Source organism: Mobula hypostoma, chromosome 23, assembly GCF_963921235.1.
Source record: "Mobula hypostoma chromosome 23, sMobHyp1.1, whole genome shotgun sequence".
In the NCBI taxonomy this organism is placed as follows: Eukaryota; Metazoa; Chordata; class Chondrichthyes; order Myliobatiformes; family Myliobatidae; genus Mobula; species Mobula hypostoma.
In genome coordinates, this window is record NC_086119.1 from 34,762,812 (window position 1) to 34,788,675 (window position 25,864).

Below are 25,864 nucleotides of genomic sequence, written 5' to 3' on the forward strand. Positions count from 1 at the left end.
TTGCTACACCTTAAGGATAGACATGCACATGAAGATAACTGGAATATGTATGCAGAACAAATTGAGCAGAGTTTTGATGCAAATAAAACAGCCAATGAGAAGCAAGTGCCAATTTTGAATTAGAGGCATACAATTTGCTTAGAAGTTGGACTGCTCCAAGCAGACTGTCCAAAATGAGGTTTGCTAATATCAATAAAGTGATGCAGGAACATTTAGAAACAAAACTACTGTTGATTGCAGAACCCTTTAGGTTTTATAAGTGGAATCAAAAGGAAGGGGAGTCCATTTCAGTGTGCATGGCTGAATTGAAAAAGTTGTCTGAGCATTGTCAGTTCAGTGTTAGGTTTAATGATGCACTTAGAAATCTTTTAGTTTGTAGAATCTTACAAGAAAACATTTAAGAAAATGGCTCCAATGGAAGCACAATTTACATTTAAAAGAGCAGTTGAAAGAGCTGTATCAATGGAAACAGCAGACAGAGATGCAATTAAGTTGTAGTCAGGAATTAAGTTGTAGTCAGGAATAAAAGCGAATGTGAACAATGTCTAAACAGAAACCTGCATGGTTGAACAAATTATGTTCCTGTCATAGTCCGGTCTGTAAAGTCCGCATTCTGGTTCACGGTCCGGTCCGTGGACTCTGGACTCCAGGTCTTCCGGCTGTCCCTTGTTTCAGTTGGGCGTAATCATAGGCACCTGATGTTCATCTTGGGGCTGGGAATATAAGTGGCCCTGGGGTCGAGTGTGGGTGCTGGTTTGTCTTGTCAGTATTCCCCTTGGAGCAACCTGCTGGTGGAAGGCTAGAGCAGCCATTCATGATCTCTAGGCCTGGTTGGAATGGCATTTGTAACAGTGAAATACAACAACCAACAAGCCACATTAGGCTTGTAAGTGTTAAAATCAGGAGGGCCACCACTGTGGGGACATGATTTGCTGAGGCAACTACAACTCAGTTGGAGATCCACCCACCATTTATATGCCATATCCCCTGTAATACAGTCAACTGAAAGCAAATTAAAAAAGAAACCGGATGATCTGCAGGAGTGTTCAAGGACAGTCTTAGAAAACTCAAATATATCAAGGGTAAAATATTGTTAAATGAAAACACCACACACAAGTTTTGCAAAGCCCACCCGGTTCCCTAGTGGTCCCTAAACTCCGGGCTGCGAATCATGCAGGGGTGCAGTGGTAGCCAGAGCGCACCCAGCACATCTTTAAGAGAAAAGCTGAAATAATCAAGCTAATTAATTAGGTGCCGCCCGGCACGTAAATGTCGGCCCAGATCAGAGGCAATTGCCAATTTCACTTGCTCAATGCAATGTTCTCTCCTCTTACCAGGGTGCTGGAGCCTTTAGCTGTTTCATCGTTTGGTCAATTTAAACACCAGCCCAGACAGGCTGAAAAGACAGGGCTGTCAGGATCAAGGTGACATGTTGAATCTACACAAACTTCTAATTAAGTATAGGCACTGCCTTATACCATCCTTGATAAAGTACCCAGTGAGCTAGATGGCAGGAAGGCTGAAGAAGTTCTTCCCAATGTTGAATGGGTTTGTCAGAATCTGTGGTGATTTTAAGGTCACCATCAACCCAGTACTAAAAGTAGATCAATAACTTCTGACCAGGATATAAGATATCTTTGCAAACGTTTCTGGAGGAAACACTTCACAAGACTTACAGAAGTGTGCCGAGAAAATTCAGTTAGTACCGGATGCCCTGAAGCCAAATGACATGTCACAGCTGTAGTCCTTTTCAGGATTTGTCGATTACTATAACAGGTTCTTGCCAAACCTGGCTATTACACTCCACTCCTTGAACTCCTTACTACAGATTGGGAAGAAATGGCAAAGGACAAAGCAGAGTGAGGTGGCATTCAAAAAGGTAAAGGAATTCATGATGTCAGGCACTGTACTCACACATTATAAGACTGTAAGACTATAAGACACAGGACCAGAATTAGGCCATCTGGCCCATTGAGTCCGCTCTGCCATTCAATCATGGCTGATCCTTTTTTCTATCTCCTCCTCAACCCCAGTTCCCAGCCTTCTCCCTGTAATCTTTGGTGTCATGTCCAATCAAGAACCTATCAATCACTGCCTTAAATACACCCAACGGCCTGGCCTTCCCGGCTGCATGTGTCAACAAATTCCACAAATTCACCACCTTGTAGCTAAAGAAATTTCTCCACATCTCTGTTTTGAAAGGGCGTCCTCCTAACCTGAGGCTATGCCCTCTTGTCCTAGACTCCCCCACCATGGGAACATCCTTACCACATCTACTCTGTCTAGGTCTTTCCATATACGAAAGGTTTCAATGAGATCCCCCCTCCGTTCTGAATTCCAGTGAGTACAGACCCAGAGCCATCAAACATCCCTCGTATGATAATCCTTTAATTCCTGGAATCATCCTTGTGAACCTCCTCTGGACCCTCTCCAATGCCAGCATTTCTTTTGTAAGATAAAGGGCCCAAAACTGCTCACAATACTCACCAGTGCCTTATAAAGCCTCAGCATCGCATCCCTGCTCTTGTATTCTAGATCTCTTGAAATGAATGCTAACATGGCATTTGTCTTCCTCACTACTGACCCAACCTGCAAGTTAACCTTCAGGGTGTTCTACACAAAGACTCCCAAGTCCCTCTGCATCTCAGATTCCTGGATTTTCTCCCCGTTTAGAAAATAGTCTGCATGTTTATTTCTACTACTAAAGTGCATGGCAATGCATTTTCCAACATTGTATTTCATTTGCCACTTTCTTGCCCATTCTCCTAATCTGTCTAACTCCGTCTGCATCCTACCTGTTTCCTCAACACTACATGCCCCTCCACCAATCTTTATATCATCTGCAAACTGGGCAACAAAGCCATCTTTTTCATCATCTAATTTATTTATATACACCATAAAAAGAAGTGGTCCCAACACTGACCCCTGCGGAACACCACTGATCACTGGCAGCCAACCAGGAAAGGATCCTTTTATTCCCACTTGCTGCCTCCTACCAATCAGCCAATCTGTAACCATGTTAGTAACTTTCCTGTAGTACCATGGGCTCTTAACTTGGTAAGCAGTCTCATGTGTGGCACTTTGTCAAAGGCAATGGAAATTATGATCCATATTGTCCAGTGAAACTTGCCATTCACTGTTCGGCTTGCCAACATGTCCAGAAGAAAGGTGTCCAAATCTGTCAGAACTACTTCCTGCAGTCCCAGAATCAATTCCTACAACCATTACGGAGGGGGACCCAGAACCTGAGATTGTTTCACAGCCACAAGTCTCACCTACCAAACAGAGTGATCCCCCTTGTCAGAAGAGTATTATTATTTTCCCATAAGAGTAAGAAAGCCTCCACAGCAATTAAATCTTTAGGTCTAAATGGGATAATTTAAAATTTACTATGTTGAGGATGTCAATATCGTAGTTGTATTATATAGTATACTGTATATATGTATATGAGTTGAAATGTTTTCTATATTGAGTTGGAGTATATAGCTGAGCAGGGAGGAGTGTTGTATATTTAATATTTTAATAATATTTGAAAGACACGACTAACAAATATTATGATACCATGATTTTGTGAATTTGCTCTCACTGGAATAATTATATTTCCATGAGAGCATCCCAATCCCAATTATCAAGTACTGCAACTCTGGAAAGATTTTTAAGTCACCTAAAATTCACTTGAATAAATGAGACACAAAGGAAAAACTCCACTGGTTTGGAAAATGAACTGTTGATTTGAATTAGAATTTGAATTAGATCTCTCTGGCTCCAATTCTGGACAGTAACTAGTTTATAAGGGCCTTGTTTAAATCTAACTTTTGTTTTCTTTTTAGGGTCGAACCAATCCTGGCAAGGATTAAAGAAGACAGAAAGCGAATAATTCTTCCTTCCATTGACAACATCAAGCACAAAACATTTGAGGTGCAACGCTATGAGAATAGTGCCCATGGTTACAGCTGGGAGCTCTGGTGCATGTACATTAGTCCTCTCAAAGAATGGTGGGATAGAGCAGACCCTACATTGCCAATCAGGTCAGTTGTCTTGTTAGTTTTATTTAAGTCAGTGTCCTTTCAGACAAATGATAAATCATTTTAAGATGTGAAATATTGTCATTGATCATTGGGAATTGTTTGTGGCTGTATATAAATATCATTGATAGAGCCAACCAGTAACTAAGCTATTGAAAGGGAAGGATACGCATCCTGATACACTGAGCTGAAAAATATGTATGACGATAAAGGGGGGAAACACTAAGGGCCTAGATATTATTAAGAGGGATAACACATATAGTGTTTGCAGCATGCAATTGAAATAAAGTATAATATCATTCAATGGTTGCATCTCACCGTTTGTAGAATTTAATTCAGTTTTGAGCCCATGCAAAGAGGTCTCTAGGCATATAGCTATAGCATCCGTCATCCTGTAATAAGATTTAATTTTACCTCTGAAATGACTAAAAAACAAGGCTAAACTGGACTATGAGAGCCATTTACAATGAATGCTTGTACCTGAAACTTTGAGGAGTCTCAACACAGAAGACAATGTTCACCAACAGACTGCGCTTCTTGATGTCCACCAATGATTTCTTCTATTCTTGAGGGGTGGCAGTTCCATAGATTCTCATGTTAATGTCCACATCACTACCAATGAGACCAGCCAAGCATCGGAGAAACATGGTATCCCACCCACAACTATTCGGCACTCTACTAATTAGAAGACTTACTCTAACATTAGTGTAGTACTGAGGTAAGATAGCACTATATATAGTTACAGAGGATGGCAGTGCATTTGTGCACAGTTCATTCCCCTCTGACCCATTCTTTTAGTGGTATTTCCTTGTGGAGTACAGTTCTAGTTTAAAATCTTCTCTGTGCAAATGAATCCCAGTGGATTTATTTAGGCTGAAGCGTAGAGGAAGATGATGGAGGTCACCTGCACAGGGGAGTATCCTTAATAAGCTTAGTGTCTGAACTGGCTGGAGGAGACTCTTAAACATGTTATGAACGAATGGATCAGAGACCCAAGTCACCTCAGGAGCAAGGTATTAAGAAATTTGCCAGGTATGGCTACTTCCATTGTGGTTATACCACTGGTTTTACTTTAGTCAACTGTAGATATCAACATGATTGTCTGTCAGTGTTTTTGGAACAGCTTTCAAGCACTCCTGTTCCTGAAGAGTTCCATAAGACATAGGAGCAGAATTAGGCCATTTGGCCTTTAAGTATGCTCTGGCAATTGATCTTGGCGGATTTATTTTCCTTCTCAGCCCTATTCTTCCTGTTTCCCTCTACCTGTTTTGGGAGAGACTCCCCCTGTTTTTCTCTCCCCAGAACATCACCATCCAACATTTCAGGAGCTGGAGGAGGATGAGGGAAGGGGGGGGTGGAGAAAGAGGCAGACATAGTGTTTCATTGTGCCTAGCACTGTCAACATTGTAGCAGGAACTAGCACAACAAGGAATGAGCAAAATAAGTTAAAAAGATGTGTCTTGGGGAGATACACTCAGCACCAGTGGGCTTCCCTCTGGAACCAGGCTCAGGACATCTGGTGTGGGGGCTTATTGGAAGGAGACCCCGTGCATCTGAACTGGCCTTTGAGGCTCAGATGAAGACCAGGATTAAGATACTTGCATGACAAGGATGAAGGAGTCATTTGCGCTTCATGAACTAGAGTAGCACTTCTGTTCAAATTGGATGAAAGAAATAACGTATGAAGCAAAATAATCAATTTCCAGAGAATATAATGCAGCACAAATTAATATACAGCTAGAAAGATATAGATGAATTAGGGACAATCAACATGGATTTTTAATGCCCAAATTACATCTGTCAAGCTCAATACAGCTCTTGAGTTATGGACTGTATAAATAAAGATGATTCATTGAATTTTACTCTGCACATTTTCAGAAGGTGTTCGATAACATGAGGCTTAATGTTCAATATTTAATGACTAAAAGTAATGAAGTTATATAGAAAAGGAAAGAGTAAAAAGTGTTTAATAAGAGTGATAACAGAAGGATCATGATGTCCAAGTCCATAGCTTCCTGAAAATGGCTGCACAGTTAGATAAGGTGGTAAAGAAGTCTTGAAGAAGAGTCTTGGCCTGAATCGTCGACTGTTCATTCATTTCCATAGATGCTGCCTGACCTACAGAGTTCCTCTTTTGTGTGTGTTGATGTGGTATGCTTGTCTTTATTAATCAAGGTGTTAAGTGCAAGAACTGGGAAGTTATGTTGAAAGTTTATAAAACTCTGGTTAGGTTACATCTGTAGTATTGCATTCAATTCTTGCTGTCTCATTACAGGAAGGATTTGGGGGCTTTGGAGAAGTGCAGAAGAGGTTTACCAGTACGCTGTCTGGATTAGAGGGCATAATGCTATAAAGAGAAGTTGAGCAAAGTTGTGTTGTTTTCTCCAGAGTGGTGGAGATTGAGGGGTGAACTGTTAGAAGTTTAAAGGATCATGAGATGTATACTGTACATACAATAGACGGCTGATATTTTTTAGGGTCAACATCTCTAATACTAGTCTAAGTGTCGAATACATGTATTTAAGGTGAAAGGAGGGAGAAGAGTCAGTTTGAAGGAGATATGTGGGGCAACGCCTTTACACAGAGAGTCGTGCGTGCCTGGAATGTGCTACCTGGAGTTGTAGTGAAGGCCAATACAACAGGAGCATTTAAGCAGCTAGACACATTAATGTGCAGAGAATGGAGTGAAATGGATATGGTGTAGGCAGAAGGGATTAGTTTAGTTAGTCATTTAATTACTAATTAGTACTGCACAACAATGTGGGCCGAAGGACCTGTTCATGTGCTGTACTGTTCTATGATGACCTTTAATGCTGCATGGAAAACTATTGAAAGCTCATTGACTACAACCTTGTCCAACTTATTCTTAGTTCACTTTTCCCTCAAAACTCAGAGGATAAAATCTTCAGGAGCAATTCTTCAATCAAAGTGTTTCTGAACTTTGATGGAGCTTCATAACAATGCCTACACTGTTATTGTCCAGAAAGATTATCAAATGTATGCAGATACATCAGTACCAGATTTCACGAATGTGCTTGGATAAAATAGGCATTTCCAGTGTTTCAATGGGTACTGTAAATTATCTGCAGAGACTTTGAGCATGAAGGAAACAAATGAACTGAGGGAAGTTCCAGACAGTTTATAAGAATAGTTGATCTGTCTGATGGATTAGAAAGTCAGAGCCTTTCAATTTTATAAATATATGGTTTCCAAAGACAGGAAGTCTTCTGTCAATAGAAATTAGCTATGATAATCCTTAAAGGTAATGTTAATTAAACTCCAAAGATTTCAGTTTTATGAACATTATTTTATAAACCCCACATCTCACTGCATTGGAAAGAGGCCAGGCTTATTTATTATTGATCTTGTTTTCTGTTGTGTTAATGCTGGTTGCCAAGTTACAAGTGTCTCCTTGTAACTGTACAGTGCCATTTTGTATACTCAAAGCATAGCTAACAAGAAACTGATTAAACTGTTTGCTGTTGTATTTTGACAGTCGTGTCAGTAATTGCAAAATTTCAACCATGTAGTTTAGAACTTACAATCACTTCTTTGGACAGGTTATAAAGAAACTTGCACTTAGAATGGAGTTTGAAGATTTGCTTCACTTGGTTGTTTTACTCTATGCTCTCTGCCCAGGCGGCTTGCAGCCTAATGATCAAAAATGTTGACGTTCCCCTGAAAAACCCACTCTACCCTCAGGAAAGGGCAGTGAATTACCTAGAGGTGGCATCACTTTTGGAGTGTACCAGTATGTAGTAGCTGTGCACTGCAAGATCCCACAAACCACAGTGGGATAAGCTAAGTGGTAGCGTAGATTAAGAAAGTAGTGTGTATGCCAGGAGATTAGCCAGGGAAGTGCTCATGCATACACTGAGAACATGTTAAGTGCAGGGAGAACACAAACTATGTATGGTTCTCATTCTGCTTCTTGGCCACTCCATGATTAGTAATACAGGTTTCACTTATTCTCTACGATCTGGTCTCTGAACATTTCCAGCTTCTTATATTTATTTAAACTAAAGATCTGCCCGAAGTCGTTATAGTGGAAATCATTTGGCTGCTTCTACTTTTTCCTTTCCTGATCTCAATTATTCCCCAACTCACATAAATGAGACATAATAAGCTGCAGGTGCTGGAATCAACACGCAGTCTGCTGGAGGAATTTATTGGATCTGGTGGAGGAAAGGGATTGCTGAAATTTATCCATGTATCATCCACTTGCCTCTCTCTTCCAACTCCACCCTTTCCCTCCACCTCCCCTGCCTAGCTCAACTTTCACAATTCCTCAAACCACCAATCACCTTGAGCTCCCCCCTCCTCTTTACACTGGCCCTCTCCTCTCTCCACTCAGACCTAATGCTGGGTTTCAACCCAAGATGTTGACAATTCCTTTCCTCCTCACCCCCACAGATTTTATTTGGCCTAGAGGGCTCCTCCAGCAGATCATATGCAACGTATTAGTACTTTGCAGAGTTGGTAAACAAATGGGAGCTGCATTTCATCTTAAAATGGGATACTGGTATAAAGGTACCGATTAAGTAACTAAGATGGAGGCAGTTAAACTTTTGATAGCTGAGGCGAACCAACATTGAAGAGCAGGTGAACTCAGCAATGATCAGCCATAATCATTTTATTCACAGCACGGGAGAAAAGAGCCAGTTGGCCAACATCTGCCCCATTTTCTTGTGTTCTTCAAATCCCCCAAAGACAGTAGTCTGGATTCTTGCGGCTGCTCAGAGAGCTTGCAGAACGTATTGGCACTGTGCATTTAACAGTGTTCCAGTAACTAGCTCATATTTTCCAGTTGTTTGTTGGCTTAAGAGTTAAACAAAAATCTTACCTTGTTCTATTTACTCTAAATGCTCTTGGTATTGGTATTGGTTTATTATTGTCACTTGCATCAAGAGACAATGTAAAGCTTGTCTTGCACACTGTACATACAGATCTAATCATTATGCTTGAAAAAGGGTAAAATATTAACAATACAGAATAATGTGAAAAGCTACCAAATATGCGAAGAAACACACACAAAATGCTGCAGGAACTCAGCAGGCCAGGCAGCATTTATGGAAAAGAGTACAGGCGACATTTTGAGCCGAGACCCTTCATCAGGACTGGAAAAAAAGATGAGGAGTCAGACTAAGAAATTAGGGGGAGGAGAGGAAGAAATACAAGGTGATAGATGAAAATGGGAGGGGGGGAGGAGACAGATGAAGTAAAGAACAGGGAATTTGATTAGTGGAAGAGATACAGGGCTGGACATGGGGGAATCTGATAGGAAAGGGTATGATCATGGAAGAAAAGGAGTGGGCAGCAGCACTAGAGGGAAGTGATGGGCAGGTAAAGAGATAAGGCGAGAAAGGGAAATGGGAATGGAGAATGGTGAAAAGTGGGGAGGGGTAGCACTTTGTTGCAAGTTTGAGACATCGATGTTCATGCCATCAGGTTGGAGGCTACCAAAACGGAATATAAGGTGTTGCTCATCCAACCTGAGTGTGGCCTCATTGCGACAGTAGAGGAGACCATGGACTGTCATATCGGAATGGGAATAGGAATGGGAAGTGGAATTGAAATGGGTGGCCACTGGGAGATCCTGCTTTTTCTGGCGGATGGAGCGTAGGTGCTTGGTGAAGCAGTCTCCCAATCTGCATTGGGGCTCCCTGATATACAGGATGCCCCTATAAGTGAAGAGCAGGTAAACAATAAAGTACAAAATAAGTAGATTGTGAGGCCAAGAGACCATGTTATCGAACAAAAGGTCCACACCATACGTGAGGGTGAGCAGCCAGAAGTCACGGACATATTGGCACCAGTGCCATAGGTAGGCAAGGTGAGGAGGTCCTGAAGAGAGATTTTAGGGAGCTAGGTAGAAAGGTGAGAGGCATGACCTTCAGGATAGTAATCTCTGGATTGCTGGCTATGCCACATGCCAGTGAAGGTAAGAGTAGGATAATTTGGCAGGTGAATGCGTGGCTGAGAAACTGTTGTGGGGGGTGGCAGGGGTTCAGACTTATGGATCATTGGAATCTCTTCTGGGGAAGATATGACCTGTACAAAAGGGATGGGTTACAACTGAACCCGAAGGGATCCAATACCCTTGCGGGCAGGTTGGCTAGAGTTGATCGGGTGGGTTTAAACACATTCGGCAGGGGCATGGGAACTGGAGTGATAGTGCTGAAGATGAGATTGTTAGTTGATTTATGAACAGAAGCTATGTGTAGTGAGACTTCTAGCCAAGAGAGGCTGATGATATGGTAAAATTGCAGTCAACTGGATGAGTTGCAATGTAAAAGGTGGACAAAATCGGAAAAGGTGAACACAGGACTAAAGGTGTTGTATTTGAATGTGTGCAGTATATGGAATAAGGTCGATGAACTTGTAACACAAATGCAAGGGTAACAAGACCTTGATAGGAGTTGTATACAGACCACCAAACGGTAGTAAAGAAGTGGTCTACAAGTTACAACAGGAGATAGAAAATGCATGCCAAAATAGTAATGTTACAATAGTCACGGGGGATTTCAATTTGCAGGTAGATTGGGGAAATTGGGTTGAATGGGGATTCCAAGAGGGCGATTTTCTAGAATGCCTATGAAATGGCTTTTTAGAGCAGCTTGTGGTCGAGCCCACTAGGATGATCAGCTGTTTTGGATTGGGTGTTGTGCAATGAACTGGAATTGATTATAGAGCTGAAGCAACAAGAACCCTTAGGGAAAAGTGATCATAATATGATTGAATTCAGTCTGAAATTTGAGTAGGAAAAGCTAAAGTCAGATGTATCAGTAATAGAGTGGAGTAAAGGGAATTACAGAGGCATGAGAGAGGAGGTGGCCAGAATTCATTGGAAAAGTACACTGGCGGTGTTGGTGGCAGAGCAGCAGTGGCTGGATTTTTCTGGAAGCAAATCGGAATGCACAGGATATATACTTTTGGTCAAGATGACGGCTGCATACAATGCTCCTTTGGTCGACATTAGGCCTTGAAAGGCCATGACAAAATGGATGTGGAGAGGATGTTTCCTATGCTGGGAGAGTCTAAGACCAGAGGACACAGCCTCAAAGTAGAGGGGTGTCCTTTTAGAACAGAGATGAGGATGAATTGCTTTTATCAGAGAGTGGTGAATTGGTGGAATTTGCTGCCACAGGAGCCTGTGGACCCAAGTCTTTATGCATATTCAAGGCAGAGCTTGATAGATTCTGATTGGTCAGGGCATGAAGGGGTACAGGAGGAAGGCAGGAGAGTGGGCCAGATTGAAAAAATGGGTCCGCCATGGTGAAATGGTGGAGCAGACTCAATGGGCCAAATGGCCTAATTCTGCTCCTATATATTATGGTCTTAAAAGTTTGATAACAGTGGGATAGAGCCTGTCCTTGTGCCTTGTGGTACTTGCTTTCAGGCTTTTGTATATTTTGCACTGAAGTCATAATTGTGCAAATAACTTTGCCATGTTGCCTGGTTTGATGCAATCCAATTAATACAAACCCATGGTTTTAATGTTTGGCTCTTGTATTTGAAATCTCTTAGTCTGTGGAGCAGCCTGTGCCTTTAACTTCAACTTGCTACTTGCTATTTACAAAAAAAACCTGAAGGTTAATTGCAAACTTCAAAGCTTCTTCTAAGCTCATCAAGCTTATAGTTACAGTCAGAACTGAAGTTGGGGTTTTGTTTACATTAATATCTGCAAAATTCACACAACTCCAGAATACTATTTAACACTGAATAGATATTGTATTCCATTTTGTGAATTTAACTTAGTGGCAAATTTACCTTCGAGCTGGATAAGGTATATGATTACATATTCATCCATTTGCAGTGCACAATAGCAAAATTACTGGCAACTTGCTATTTAAAGGCAGACTGTATCTTTTTAAGGAGAGATGCAGTGTGACGAGAAGAGAGGGTGGGATCATAAGACCATAAGATGCAGGAGCAGAATTAGGCCATTTGGATCACTGAGCCTGTTCTGCCATTCCATCATGGCTGAAAATTTTATTATCCTTCTCAACTCCATTCTGCTGCCGTACTCCTGTAACCTTTGATGCCCTCACTAATTAGGAACCTACCTCTGCTTTAAATATACCCAATTACCTGGCCTCCACAGTCATCTGTGGCAATGAATTCCACAGATTCACTACTCTCTGGCTGAAGAAATTCCTCCTCATCTCCGTTCTAAATGAATGTCCCTCTTTTCTAATGCTGTGCCTTCTGGTCCTAAACTCCCCCACTATTAGAAACATCCTCTCCACATTTATTCAATTTAGGGCTTCCGGTATTCGACTGGTTTCAGTAAGATTCCCCTCTCCTTCTTCTAACCTTCCAGCGAGTACAGGGCCAAAGCTATCAAACACTGCTCATATGTTAACCCTTTAATTCCTGAGATTATTCTTGTGAACCTCCACTACACTCTTTGCAATGTCAGCATGTCTTTCTTAGATAAGGGTCCAAAATTGCACACAGTACTCCAAGTGGGGTCTGACCAATGCCTTAGCATTACATCCTTGCTTATATGTTCTAGTCCTCTTGAAATGAATGCTCGCATTGCATTTTTCCTTCATGTGATTCTTTGAGAAATGGCTGAAGATGTGAGCATGTGAATACTCTGGTTTTCTATCAATGCACTGGCTGAAAGTAATTAAGCATGTGGTCATCTTGTGCCTGTAGATAGGCAAGAGTTTCTTCAAATAGATGCTCAAGTAGCAATGTAAATACAAATCACAATAGAATTTGGTTCCAGGATTTTACTGTAAGAATAAAGATATAGGAAGAAAGACCTTGCCATCTCATATATATCTAATTATGGTCAGAACATACATCAAATAATAATATATCAGCATTTGTAGGCTACTACATCATCTACCACTGAATAGGTTCTGTCAATCAGTACCCAATTCTTTCATTCATAGGTTTCACCACACAATTAATCACTTAATGCTAAATTATTTTTTGTATGCATGGCTGTAAGCTCTTAGCTTATGCACGCTAGGAGTTATATGAAAAAAATTAACAGCATCCATATTTAATGCACAAAGTTCACTGGTGGTCCCACCTCTTTAAATAGAATGTAGTGCAAATCAGCAGGAAGAAGCAACAATCTGGAGAGGGACAGATACCATTGAATATTTGAACATCCATGGAAGAGACTGGTCCTCCGTGGAGACGTTGAACTGATGATGGTGGTATCTGGATATCTAGTCCTACTTCTTTCCTTGCACCTTTCATCCTATGGTTGTCCAACTCCTAGGATGTAAAATCTGTAAGTGCATTCTTCCTACTTTTTCTTATCTCATCACAATAAAATTCTTGTCTTTTCCTGTTCTGAATTCACAATAAATAGAATTTTCACCCATAGCCATTGGCCGAGAGAGTATTGTAGTTTAGCATTTAGTGGATCTGAACATGGTGGGACTCCAGGCAGACATGGAGAGAAGATAGAGTGGGAAGTACAAATGGTACAGTTGCTAGCTCTACTTCTTTGAAATCTACTGAGAACATTGACAGCCAGGTATAGCAGACGGCTCCACACAATCAAATACTCATGATGTGTACATTTCCAAAGAATATGGAGTTCATCATCGACTTTTCAAGACTTTTCTCAGAGCCTGGAGCCTATCCCTTTAATGTCAGCTCTGCAGCAGATTCCATCATGATGCAGCATCCATTGAAGAAAATATCAGCTTCCATTACTACCTCCACAAACAACTTACCATTGATTAATATTGTATTGGGACAGAGAAGATGACTATGGCAATGCATCAAGTTATTTTCATGTTCCAAACCCTTCAATGCATATGTTTCACTGCACACTAATATAGTTAATACCAGCTCAAGTCTTGTACGCATGGTTATCAGCCATGTATAATGAGTGATTCTGTATATTTACTTATGTATCAATGCACAATGTTACACGGATCTTGAGTCCATGCATTGACAGCAGCATATGAGGCTGTGTGTAAATAGAGGAAACAGTGCACCACCTCAGAAACTACCCTCTTTGCCAGTCAACACCTGCCCAATGTCAAAAGTTCTATGGTTCACTTATCAGCTTCATTAGTCAATACTGAATTTACTGACTGTGGATGTTAAAAGGCAGAAGACTGCAAGAATACCAAAAGTCTAATAATTGTGAGATCCTATAGTCAAAACCATAGGGAACTTTAATAAATATTATAAAATGCCCTACCTGCTGTTCACAGATTAAATTTCTGATTGGTGCTAATCTTGTCTCTTCCCTCAACTAATTTGGTGATAACAATGCCACTGAATAATGAGACTACGCTTCAAGATTCCTGCATTTATCCATTGACTAGTACATAAATATTAATGCTTCATTGTGTCGGGTGTTTTGACTGGAACTGAATGCAGTGGAATCATGAGCAGATATCCCCAATTTTAACTGTATGATGGAAGGAAAGCTTTGAATCAGCTGAAGGTGGTTAGACCCAGGATTTAGTTCAGTAGGCAGCCGTCAATCCCAGGGGATCATGGGTTTGCGCCTCTGGTGGACTGTGTCCTCTCCAGGCCGCAAGCATGATTTGAAGAACCTGCTGTTGCCCATGCAGCGGGTTCCCCCTCTCCACGTCACTGATGTAGTCCAGAGGAAGGGCAAGTGTTGATACAGCTTGGCACCAGTGTCGATACGGCTTGGCACCAGTGTCATCACAGAGGTTGACAGAGTGAAGTTGTAAACAACATCAAACTGCCTTAGGGACCCTGGCTCCGGATTTCTTCCTCGAGGTTTACTCCTGAAGCCTTTCCCATGGGTGGGTATGGCCGCAAGGCAGCGGAGGTTTAAAATCAGAGTTTTCCGTCTCCTAGGCAGGCTGCCGTCCAAGGCTGACGAGCCCCACCTGTCTGAAGCAACTGGTTTTGAGGCGCCAGTGGTCCGCCTTTGTCCCTTCTCTTGTTGGTAGAAACAGTTCCACCAGGCCTAGTAGCTAAGTCACATGTGAAGGCCAAGAGTTGGACTTGGTTGTCAAAGGCTTTTCGAGTCGCCCGCCATTTGGAGCACTTTAAACTCCCACTACCCAGGATTGTTTCATTAATATTCAGGCTTCTAACAATCAGAATCATGTTCCCTTGTGTAAAGTCTGAATCCAACTACTGGAGCATTAACTTTTCAAGGAAGTTTCTCATAAACAGATGTCGCTACATCCTAAAATTACCACCACTACATAGTTTCTGAAGATAATTCTGTATTAAGATTTTTTTTTGCTGAAATCCACTTATTAATCCCATTGTACCGGAGGAGCACACAGCTGTTCTATATCCAGTAGCTGGAGAGCTGTTTGACAAGCTTCATTATAAGCACTTTGTTTACAGCATTTTATGTGATATTCTTTTCAGCTTATGTTTTGATACATGTGATAAAGCTTATCTATATTGTAAAACATCCCAGTGTCAGCCTCCTGAGAACATTTTGATGCTGCAGGTTACACGGGGCCTGCGAAAGTAAGAAGCTTCCTTTAGAATGATCACTAGTTACAAGTATATCGGCAATGCTATGAGTAGATAATCCACACGAGGAAGTTGCACATTACACTGTTAAACTGGGAATTAAATCTCTCATTTTCATGGTTTTCACTGTGAGTGCCAAAAGGCCTTCTGCTGGCAAAGAAAATTGCCTCAAACATGTGACTGTATCTTTGATATTTGGATATAATATTACATTTTTTTAATTACAAAAAAAAACAACCCTTATTGAATTAGAGAAAGATCAGATATTTGAATTCCATACTAAATTGAAAGATTATTGTTAGATTACTAATTTTTTTTACTGTTGAAAATGTTATTTTTATTTTATTTTAGCTCCTCTCATAACTATAAATTTAAAATCTAAAATCAATGTCAGTAGTATACATTATATACATTATATCCTCTCATAACTATAAATTTTAAATCTAAAATCAATGTCAGTAGTATACATTATATATTGTATCCACACACATTACCAATCATTTACATGTGCAATGCAATAATGTCTTTCAGATTTTCAGTACAGTGGACAATATCCCATAATTCATACTTTAGTTAGATTGTTACTGTGCCTGTTCAAAGACAGAAGACTACAAGAATGCCAAAAGTCTAATAACTGTGAGAACCTACAGTCACAATAGTAGTCAAATTCAACAAATATTATAAAGGCAACATGTAGATGCCTGATGTGTGTGATAATTGAATCATGTGAGCATGTTCTAAATGGCAGCTCTCGAGCTCCATCGCTGAGTCTGGCACACAGTCATTGGCATTGAGCTGCATGGGCTTGCTGCATTCTCGATTGTGACAAGGATATAATTTTGGAGGCTGAGCATGCACGGATTTTGCTGGCAATGACCCAGTGACAGGATCTCTGATAATGAGTGTGACGTTGGCAAATTGAAGCCTGGTGGTAGTCTGTATGATCTGTAACATGGAAGCTATTGGAAATAATCGAGACTGCCATGCTACGTGCTTAAGATGTTCTGCTGTACGTCTGAATGTGGCACTTTAAAGCAAGGTTACAACATTAATGGTAGAAGAACTTAATGATTTTGACTGACTATATTTTATATCTTAATTCTTGATTATTTTACATTGTTTAGTACTCTTTTTTAAAAAAAGACCAGCAGCATTTTCATTGAAGTTCCAGTTCCAAGTTCCAGTTCCAGTTCCAGTTCCAGCAACTTGTGTGTGTTGCTTTGGATTTCCAGAATCTGCGGACTTCCTCGTGGTTAACATTTCAGAGATGCTCCTCTTTACTCAAATCACACTAAGGAATAATTAGGCGTGGGCCATATTAACGTCCAATTTTCCAGAAGCAGCAATGAAGGTGACTCCAAAAGGCACAATAAAGAGCATTTACACAGATCATCCATTCTTAATGTCAGCAAATGGACCCCAGGCGATCTCTCACAAGAGGAAGGCTCACAAATCACCTTTCTGTGTAATTGAAATGTTTACTACAATTCGAATGTAATGTGTGAGAAGATATTAACAGTTCAGAAGTGAGTGGGCTCAGCAGCTTGATGTACAGCCTACAATCGATTAGCAGAAGGTGGAGGAAGTGCAGATAGATAAATTTTAGAACACAAGACTAAAACCTGCTTAAGACGATTATTACTTGTGTTTTGCCAATGTCTTCATATGTTGATGGGATCAATTTATTTTGTGAGCATAATATATACTTTTTATTGTTTTATCTTTTTGCTGTGATCTAGATTTTTTTTTACCATTTTTAAGAAAATATGCCAACAAGCCTATCTTCGGATTTGGAGGTAGAATTTGGTGGCTATATTTGATAAACCTCCTCCCCTCCCATTCCTCTTCCAGTGCACTTGGCATTACCTATAACTCATACCACTGATGCAGGAGCCAATTTTTAATTCTGTTGCTAATTATCATGGAGCATTTAACTAGACTAATTACCCTATTACTTCACTGCATGCATGCTTTGGCAGGTAGCCGATATTGCGAATAGCTTTCGTGACTTAAAAACAATCCATTACTGTGTATTGTGTTTACAGTACATGGTAGCAGGGACTGCACTGGAGGATTTGATAGAGGAAATGGAGAGATGTCTCATCCTCCAACTGAAGACTTTTATAATGGTGTAGGACCAGGTGCTTATGACAGGCCTCAGGCATCTGGATGGAAGAGACTTTGTGATCTTACACACATACAGCCAGTGTTTAGAGTCATAAAGTAACACTGCATGGAAGTAGGCTCTTCAGCCTAACTTATCCATACTGACCATGGTGCTCGCTAAATTAGCCCCATTTGCCTGCATTTGTCCCATATCTCTCTAAACCAGGGGTTTCCAACTTTCTTTATGCCGTGGACCCCTACCATTAACCAAGTGCTCTGTGGACCCTAGGTTGGGAACTCCTGCTCTAAACCCCTTTGGCCAACGTACTTATGTCTTTTGAATGTTATTATTGTACTTGCCTCAGCTACCTTCTCTGGCAACTCATTCTGTATATATATGCACTACCCTCTGAAGGAGTTGTCCCACAGATCCCTTTTAAATCTTTAACCTCTCACCTTAAACTTATCCCCTTCCCTTGGAAAAAGATTGTGTGCCCACCCTGTCTATACCCCTCATGATTTTAGAAACCTCTACAATGTCACTTTCAATATCTTATCCTCCAAGGAATAAAGTCCTAGCCTGCCCAACTATTTTCTATAATTCAGGCTCTCAAGTACAGGCAAAATCCTCATAAATTTTCCCTGCATTCTTCTCAGTTAAATAATGACGTTCCAATAACTGAGCAATCAATACTGAACACAGTTCTCTAAGAGTAGTCCTATCAATGTCTTATACAACATCCCACCTCCTGTACTCAGTTCCCTGACTGATGAAGGCCAGTGGGTCAGACACTTTCTTCACTACCCTCTGTACCTGTGATGCCATTTTCAGCAGGCTTTGTACTTGTTCACAGCTGACTTCACGTTGATAGAATTAAAACCTGCGCTGGAAGGAATGGGCTCCAGGCAGCGTATGAAGTCCTATACAAAGTTAGTGCTAGTTTCTTCCATGCAGAAAGCCCCGTCGGCAATCTTGCTAATGCACCAAGCATGCTGTTATTCTTTGTCTGCAGGCTATCCAACCGAAGTGCTTACCCACGTTCTGCGCATTAGAACTCCGATAAAGGAAGAGATTCAGACTCTGGAGTACAGCCTTTCCTAAAACAGGGCGATGAGTACTGTACTCTACCCCAGTGTTTTGCTGCATCAGTACCAACCCCACTTCTGACCTGTCCTCTAAATTAACTGTGATGCCAGTACCAGGCTGTGTTGACTGTACCTCTTCCTAGAGATGCTGCCTGGCCTGCTGCGTTCACCAGCAAATTTGATGTGTGTTGCTTGAATTTCCAGCATCTGCAGAATTCCTCGTGTTCAGGATAATTGAGTTCACTCCTCCCCTCCCTTCAAACCCCTCAATAAGTCATAGTTCACAGGTTAGAAATTTAGTAATAATATAAGTTTTATATATGTGGCTTATTGAAATATTACTAATGACAAAGATACCTGAATTCGAGAATGGGATTGCGCTGACCCAAAAGGGCATACTTATAAATTTACCTATGATGCCTACAATGTTCCCTTTCATTTGTAAAGACTTGTGTGCTCAAAAATCTTGTGCTGTGCAATTTATTGCTCAGTGACATCAACAAGTGTGCACTGAATAACTTCTTCAATAAAAACAGTATAAATAAGCTAGTTCTAAAATCTGCAGGCAAATCATCTTAAATTCCGCATCAACACCATCCACTTCAAAAAATGGAAAAGGAAGTGTGATTGTGTATGATTGTGAAATATACTTAATGTGCCAATGAGGTAGAGGGTGACATCCTTTTGTGTGCTAGAAGCAAAAGATGTGAGCATGTACACACGTACACACCTTAGAGGGAACATTGGATATCCACCCAGAATAAACATATAGCAAAGAAAGGGTTAATATATTTTGCAGAGTAAAACCTGGACCAAAATCAAAATAAGTAGAACACTAAATGAAACTGTTAATTCAGCCTGTCATCTGGCTGACATCTGGCAATGCTGTGAACATTTGTCATTCTTTCTTCATCTTCACTGGCACCACATTAATAAGATTGGCAACACATTGCTTATGATGATGAATCCCCTAGATTCATAAAAGACTCTTCAGTCTTTTCAAGGCAGCAGTTTTGCAAGGATAATTTTGAGAAAATGAACTTTAGAATGAAATGAATAACAACAAAAAAATTAGATTGTGTTCAAGAATGCTCCTTGCTTGGGGATCCTGACACAGGCAAGTTTTCTTTGAAGAATACTGTGCGTTTCTGACAGTTGTTTCTATATTACAGGTATCCTGAAAGAGTTTGTGTGAGCAAATATTTTGCACTGTCTTCTCTCACAGTTTTCAACAGGCTGTAAGCAGTGGACTTTCTAAGCATCGAAACAGAGAAAGGTGGATGGTGTTAGGGCAAATAGAGCAGCCAGCATGACTAGGTTTACGCAGTCGGCAGTATCAATCCCACTCTGAGTCAAGGCATCACTGGATTAACTCAAATTTGCTAGTGGAAGTTCAGTTGGACAAACATACCTTACTAGACAAAGTACTGAGTTTTCCAGCTGAGCATTGATTAATATTTCAAAAGGACCTTAATTGCTAGACTTGGTGGACCCTTCCCACCCCTGCTTCCCAGTGATTAACCCGGAGAGACACTACCACGGGCTATTTAAATAACAGCACCAAATTATTGCCCTGTTTCCATTTGTGGATGTGAGAGAATTCATTTACACAGCTGCAATTCAAAGGGGGCACTTATAAATGAGAGTGCAGAAATATTCCAAAGAAATCCTCTAGTTAAAAGCTTAATTGCTTAAAATCAACAGTCCATTTCACTGCAGCTGTAATTAATGTCATATTCTGTGGCGATAAACCTTTATGGTGATCTGACAGGATAACTTTGCTCTGACTTTTCTAAAGCAGCAGCCATAAAGCATGACATCGTTGAATACGGGACACCCTCTCTGACCCCTTGACAGCGAGTAAGACAGGATCAGAGCAATATATAATGACAGTGCTAATTGCCTGACTGCATCTCTCACCTCTGCCTACTGCTCTTCTTGTTCAAGGAAGGTAGCTGGGAGAAAGTCTCTCCTTTTATGATCATATAGGAAGGCAATCTCAGAAAGCTAATTTTGCAAGATTTCTACTGTCATGTTGTAATTTTGGGTGATTCTATAAAATTCTAGAGATACCATGCAATAAATGTACCAAGAACATGATGTGCATAAACCTTTGGATTAGTCATCGATTTGATGGTAGCAAGTTGTTACATATATTCCTTAGTCTCTCGCTCTTTCCTGTAGTGACAGAAGTATTCATGTTGTACCAACCCATTCAACAAGCATAGCAGTGCATTTACAAGGTCCTGTCTTTTTGTAAACCATTCCTTTGGATCCGTTTTTCCAAGAGATTTTTTTTCAAAAAACACATTGCTTGAAGGAAAATGTCTTCAGTGCTGGTTAGATATAAAGATGTGCACTACATGGATTAGATTTCAGTATCTGGGTAATAAAAGAATTGATGTATTGATGGAATAGCTGCCTCTCTCTTATATTAATACAGAAAGTCAAAGCTTACAGGGTACTGATCCCATTTATCATCCTCCGGCCTCTATCTCACCTTTGGCCTCCCTTCCCCCACCTGACTCCATCTGCCTGACATCCTTCACCCCTCCTTGGTGCACCTGCCACCTACTTGCCCCTGCCTTACCCCTCCACCTCTTTTCTTTATAATGGTCATACTTCCTCTCCCGCTGCAGGGCTTCATCCCGAAATATTAACAATTCCATTCTCCCACAGATTCTGCTTGACTCTCTGAGTTCTCCCAACAGTTTCATTCTCAATTGTATTACCATGGTAATGAAAGACATGTGCAGCACTTACTGGCCACCATTTTGCTGAGGGCATTAGGACTAATACAGGATAAAGAACGGGAGATGCTGCGGGTACCTAAAAGTTCAGACAGCATCTGTGGAGAGAGAAACTGAGTAAGTGTTCCAATCATCCTTCATCAGAATCAGAAAAATTCACAGAACTGCAGAATCTCCAGCATTTACCAATGCCTTCCCATTAGCACCGTCGTCTGCAGGAAAATCATTAATTAATACACAATCAGAATTTGTTGTTAATACTGCCATAATTGAGTTCAGTAGATTGATTATGTGTTCAGCAACAGAGAAAACCCTCATATTTTACTAGCTCCTCCATTGCTTCTAATTCCTAGCCTGTAGATGAGGAAATAAAGTATCTCCAAATTCTGTCACTCTTTTTTAGCACAATCTTATCCTTCTAACAGTTGTGGTTAAAGAGCAGCAAATGGAAGAGCTCTTCCTTCAGTTAGTCCTGACGAAGGGTCTCGGCCGGAAACGTCGACTGTACCTCTTCCTAGAGATGCTGCCTGGCCTGCTGCGTTTGCCAGCAACTTTGATGTGTGTTGCTTCAATTATCCTGATTATTGTTCACACTGGCCGTTGTTTCACTGTTCGTTGTAGTCATTGTTCACACGACGTTTGATCTTTGCATTTTTTTTCTCAGTCTGATTTATACTGTTAGAAGTGTTGAAGTTTCTTCAAACTTGTTATCAATTGAAGTTTTCTTTGCATGGCACCTTGATGCATCAATGGCTTTGAATCCAAGCCCATCTACCTCTTTCATAGAACCATAGAACCATAGAACATTACAGCACAGAAACAGGCCTTTTGGCCCTTCTTGGCTGTGCCAAACCATTTTTCTGCCTAGTCCCACTGACCTGCACCTGGACCATATCCCTCCATACACCTCTCATCCGTGTACCTGTCCAAGTTCTTCTTAAATGTTAAAAGTGAGCCCGCATTTATCACTTCATCTGGCAGCTCATTCCACACACCCACCACTCTCTGTGTGAAGAAGCCCCCCCCCCAATATTCCCTTTAAACTTTTCCTCCTTCACCCTTAACCCATGTCCTCTGGGTTTTTTTCTCCCCTAGCCTCAGTGGGAAAAGCCTGTTTGCATTCACTCTATCTATACCCATCATAATTTTATATACCTCTATCAAATCTCCCCTCATTCTTCTACGCTCCAGGGAATAAAGTCCTAACCTATTCAACCTTTCTCTGTAACTCAGTTTCTCAAGTCCCGGCAACATCCTTGTAAACCTACTCTACACTCTTTCAACCTTATTAGATTTAGATTAGATTAGATTATGAGGACACTCAGTCCTTGTTTATTGTCATTTAGAAATGCATGCATTAAAAAATGATACAATGTTCCTCCAAAATGATATCACAAAAAAGACAGGACAAACCAAGACTAAAACTGATAAAACCACATAATGATAACATATAGTTACAACAATGCAAAGCAATACCATAATTTGATAAAGAGCAGACCATTGGCACAGTAAAAAAAAGTCTCAAAGTACCAATCAACACATCATCTAATGCAGGCAGCAGAAGGGAGAAACTCTCCCTGCCATGAACCTCCAAGCGCCTACAAATTGCCAATGCATTGGAAGCACCCGACCGCAGCCGACTCTGAGTTCGTCCGAAAACTTCGAGCCTCTGACCAGCCCCTCCGATATAGCCTCTCCAGGCACCATCCTCTGCCGAGCGCTTCGATCCCACCCCGGCCGCTGAGCAACAAGCAAAGCCAAGGACTCGGGGCCTTCTCCTCCGGAGATTCTGGACCACACGGTAGCAGCAGCAGCGAAGCAGGCATTTCAGAAGTTTCACCAGATGTTCCTCCGTGCTCTCATGTCCGACTCCTTCAAATCAGGATTGTGCACAGCACCCTACTTGACAAATAACAGACAGCACCACCGGAGTGGCCGCCGCGAGCTGCGTCACGCCGCCATCTTCTCCTCCCGCCTTCCTGTAATTTGGTGACCAAAACTGTACACAATACTCCAAATTCGGCCTGCCTTATACAACCTTACCATAACATTCCAACTCTTATACTCAATACTTTGATTTATAAAGGCCAATGTACCAAAAGCATTCTTTACGACCCTATCTACCTGTGATGCCACTTTAAGGGAATTTTGTATCTGTATTCCCAGATCCCTCTGTCCTACTGCACTCCTCAGTGCCCTACCATTTACCTTGTATGTTCTATCTTGGTTTGTCCTTCACTACTCTCTGTGACTACATCTGGCATTGGACTTCTTACCATGCAGCTTCCCCACACTCACTGGTCTATTGGCCAGACACCACTCTTCCATTCTAGACTTGTGACCAAATAGATCCCTGCTTCTCAATTAATTTTGTTGGAACCATAATCATCTCATGTTCTATTTGAAAGGCCACCATGCTAAGCTTCAGAAAATGCAATTAATCCAGATTTTAGGAATAAGTGGAATCAAAATCAGAGTCGGTTTTAATATCACTGGCATATGTCATGAAATTCGTTAACATTGTGGCAGCCGTACAATGCAAAACATGATAATATGGAAAAAAACTGTGAATTACATTAAGTGTATATATTTAATAGTTACATTAAATAAGTAGTGCAAAAACAGAAATAAAAAGTAGTGAGGTAGTACTCATGAGCTCAATGTTCACTCAGAAATCGGATGGCAGAGGGGAAGAAGCTGTTCTTGAATCGTTGAATGTGTGCCTTCAGGCTTCTGTACCTCCTTCCTGATTGTAGCAATGAGAATTGTTGAGAAACCTTCAGGCTTCTGTATCTCCTTCCTGGAGGTAACAATAAGAAGAGGGCATGTCCTGATTGGTGGGGGTCCTTAATGATGGACGCCGCCTTTTTGAGGCACTGTTCCTTGAAGATGTTTTGGGTACTATGGAGACTAGTGCCCATGATGGAGCTGACTAATGTTACAACTCTCTGCAGTTTACTTCCATCCTGTGCAGTAGACCCCCAAACCAGATGGTGATGTAGCCAATCAGAATGCTCTCCATGGTACATCTGTAGAAAATTGCAAGTGTCTTAGGTGACATACCAAATCTCCACAAACTCCTAATTCCCATAGCCACTGTCTTGCCCTCTTTACAGCTGCATTAATATGTTGGGACCAGGTTAGGTCCTCAGAGATATTGACCCCCAGGAATATCCATTAGCAATCTGAGACATCAATTTCAAGGTGTCCTGCATTATCCACCCAGATTGTGGCAGGAAAATTCATTCCTCAAGTCTGTCCAATTCTTGTCCATCCTCTGAATAACCTTATCCAGCCTTACACTTCAGAGCATTTTATCCTGTTCCTCCTTTGTTCTGTTTCAGATTCTAATGCTGAACTCTCCATCACTCCTTCCATTGCTTATTCCTATCTTGACAGCTTTCCTCCGGCACACTTTGTAGCAGATGACCACGATATGCATTGTTAAATTAACTGCACAGTTTCTTATTAAGCAACACACATCAAAGTTGCTGGTGAATGCAGCAGGCCAGGCAGCATCTCTAGGAAGAGGTACAGTCGACATTTCAGGCCGAGACCCTTCGTCAGGACTAACTGAAGAAAGAGCTAGTAAGAGATTTAAAAGTGGGAGGAGAGGGGGAGATCCAAAATGGTAAGACAGGAGGGGGAGGGATGGAGCCAAGAGCTGGACAGGTGATTGGCAAAAGGGGTATGAGAGGATCATGGGACAGGAGGCCCAGGGAGAAGGAAAAGGGGGAGGGGGGGAAACCCAGAGGATGGGCAAGGGGTATAGTCAGGGACAGAGGGAGAAAAAGGAGAGTGAGAGAAAGAATGTGTGTATAAAAATAAATAACGGATGGGGTACGAGGGGGAGGTGGGGCATTAGCGGAAGTTAGAGAAGTCAATGTTCATGCCATCAGGTTGGAGGCTACACAGATGGAATATAAGGTGTTGTTCCTCAAACCTGAGTGTGACTTCATCTTTACAGTAGAGGAGGCCGTGGATAGACATGTCAGAATGGGAATGGGATGTGGAATTAAAATGTGTGGCCACTGGGAGATCCTGCTTTCTCTGGTGGACAGAGCGTAGGTGTTCAGCAGAATGATCTCCCAGTACCTCTTCCTAGAGATGCTGCCTGGCCTGCTGCGTTCACCAGCAACTTTGATGTGTGTTGCTTGAATTTCCAGCATCTGCAGAATTCCTCGTGTTTGAGTTTCTTATTAATGTAAGATGATGGTGTGTATGTTTATTTATAAATTGTTTGAGCAACAGCTATAGAGGCAATGACAGTGAATGCTGGTTCACTGAACAGAGACCTCTGCCCAGTCTGAAAATGATAAAGAATGTTCTGGTGATGACAAGGCAAGTTAGATACAGGCAGGCAAACTCTAGAGCTTAGTTGCTGAAGCCAGTTTTTCTACTGGACAATCTCCTCTGTCATGTCCTGTGTTAGATACATAG

General features: G+C 41.3%; 1 protein-coding gene across 1 annotated transcript in view; it reads left to right on the top strand.

The window, feature by feature from the left end:
* The window catches only part of galnt17 (polypeptide N-acetylgalactosaminyltransferase 17), a 477,425-nt gene that overhangs the window by 152,358 nt on the left and 299,203 nt on the right, over positions 1-25,864 (top strand). Inside the window, exon 5 of the mRNA XM_063031853.1 lies at positions 3,831-4,028. Coding sequence (XP_062887923.1) covers positions 3,831-4,028 — 198 coding nt within the window. The remainder of the gene's footprint in view (positions 1-3,830; positions 4,029-25,864) is intronic.